At 55.1% G+C, this 2,147-nt stretch overlaps 1 protein-coding gene across 1 annotated transcript; it reads left to right on the forward strand.

Moving 5' to 3' along the window:
- Positions 1 to 700: 700 nt before the first annotated feature.
- SMIM43 (small integral membrane protein 43) lies at positions 701 to 892 on the forward strand. The gene has a single exon (XM_064286271.1). The coding sequence runs from the start codon at positions 701 to 703 to the stop codon at positions 890 to 892; it is 192 nt and encodes a 63-aa protein (XP_064142341.1).
- Positions 893 to 2,147: the final 1,255 nt, after the last annotated feature.

Here is a 2,147-nt window from a genome sequence, read left to right on the forward strand (position 1 = left end):
AGTACAACTTGTGAAATGGGGTGTATTCTTAATGCTTTTCTGAATGACCTGTTGTCCGTAGGAAAACGCACTCTATATGGTACCGAGTGTGTCTGCAACACTGAAGAGCAAGGCAGCTTGAACTGGTGTTTATCCCGACTCCACAACGTTATCCAATAGCACAGAGTCATCTCATAGTCCTTTGGACCCCACCTTCTGCGTCATCTTTTATTCCTTTGAGTCCCTGGACCACCTGCCCTTTCAGAAATCCGGCACAGAGGGAAAAAAAATGAAAGAAATTAATTAGGCAGGGAGGGAGTCAGGAAACTCACTGGATGCTGGGGACAGAAATCTTAAGATTTCCACCAGCCTCAACCGCCCCTGGGAAGCTGAGCCGGGACCTCTTCTTCTGGTGTCCCCGCCCGCTGTAGTTCGCTGCTAGAAAAACCCGATCGCGTCCTCAGAGCGCAGGAGAGGATCTTGGAGACGCTGGAGGCTCCTCGTTTGCCTCGAGAGCCGGAGCGGGGATTACACCAGCTCTTCCGCGCGCTTCCTCCGAGCTGGGGGAGGCAGAACGCGGACCCCGGCGTCCGAGCGCAAGGCGAGGCGCCTTCCCTCGGGGCCGGAGGAGACCGGAGGTGGGAGTGCGGGCGGCGCCCCTCGCCCGCCAGCTGCAGCCGAAGCCGAGTGCTCACGGTCCCCGAGCGCTGGCGCCTCCAGCATGGAGTGGGAGCTCAACTTGCTGCTCTACCTCGCGCTCTTCTTCTTCCTGCTCTTCTTACTTTTCCTCCTGCTCTACGTGGTCATCAAGCAGCTGAAGAACTCCGTGGCCAGCACCGCCGGGGCGCTCCAGCCTGGGCGCCTCTCGCTGCACCGAGAGCCTTGGGGCTTCTCCCGCGAGCAAGAGGTGTGACGCCACCGCAGCGGGCGCTCGGCCCCGCACTAGCCGGAGCTCCCCGGGCGCGGCTCGGCGGGCAAGGTGCTGCAGCCGGCAGAAGGGCTTGGAGCTGCGTGGACGCCGGGCCGGGTGTCGGCCTTGCTCCTTCGTCCGCGCGGCCGCCGGGGTTCCAGGTGCCCAGCTGGGCGGCGGCACTGTCAGGTCCGTTCGGGCGCGAGGGAACGCTGAGGGGAGGGTATCTCCGATCTTTCCAGAGGCCCAGGGCTTGCGGCACACAAGGGTATCAGGGAGAGGAGAGTTACAGGGTCCCGCCTGCAGCTGTGCTCTTCGGAGGGGACTCCAAGCTTTTCTAGGGAGGAGTGGAAATGAAAAAAAGGAAGAAGTTCGAACTTTGGAGCCAGAATGACTTTGGGCACTTGTACGCTCTCTTTTCCAACGCACCTACAATTTAGCTTGTACTCAATGGGTAAAATCTAAATTATTCAGGTAATTCAGGCCAACCACTTTCAAACTAAATTGAATGTCGACCTAAATACCCAGATTGATGAAAAGACTGTATTGGGACAGGAGGTTGGAGGGTGGGCTTGAAGTATACCAAATATTGCCTAAAATATTTTTGCCCTCTGGTAAACACCAAAAACAAAACAAAACAAAACACTGACTCATAGTGACCCTATAGGACAGAGTAGAACTGCCCTATAGTGTTTCCAAGGCTGATATCTTTATGAAAGCAGACTGCCACATCTTTCTGCCGGGGAGCAGGAGCGCCTGGTGGGTTCCAATAGCGGACCTTTCAGTTAGCAGCCAAGCGCTTTAGCCACAGTGCCACGAGGACGGTCTTAAAAAGTTAATAGGGTTCGACTGGCGGTGCGGAGGAGCGGGGATACCGTGGCCCATTTTCTGTGGGGAGTCCTTACCTCCCCTTGACACCTATCCCTGTTGGAGCCACCACCCAGTCAGCAGTGGGTTTAGAATCTGGAACAGCAAGAAAGTGAGCTTTAGAGTAAAAGTCTTTGGGAAATGACTTTGGGTTGCCCAGTGCGTGACCTTTTGGGTGGTGCAAGAAACGCAGGCTAAAACATATTGTTTTCACAGCGTGGACAACAGGAAAAAAGAGGACGGGAGTACCAGGTAGTGGTTTCTGGTTAGAGTAACAGGAGCGGGATTTCTCACCTGTGCGCCCTAAGCACCCTCCGGGCAATGTTAGTTTTGGAAATAACTTTATCTTCCAGGAACTTTTTCCTAGATTTATGTCATCGTCGGGCATTCT

The sequence above is a fragment of the Loxodonta africana genome, chromosome 5, assembly GCF_030014295.1.
Source record: "Loxodonta africana isolate mLoxAfr1 chromosome 5, mLoxAfr1.hap2, whole genome shotgun sequence".
NCBI lineage: Eukaryota > Metazoa > Chordata > Mammalia > Proboscidea > Elephantidae > Loxodonta > Loxodonta africana.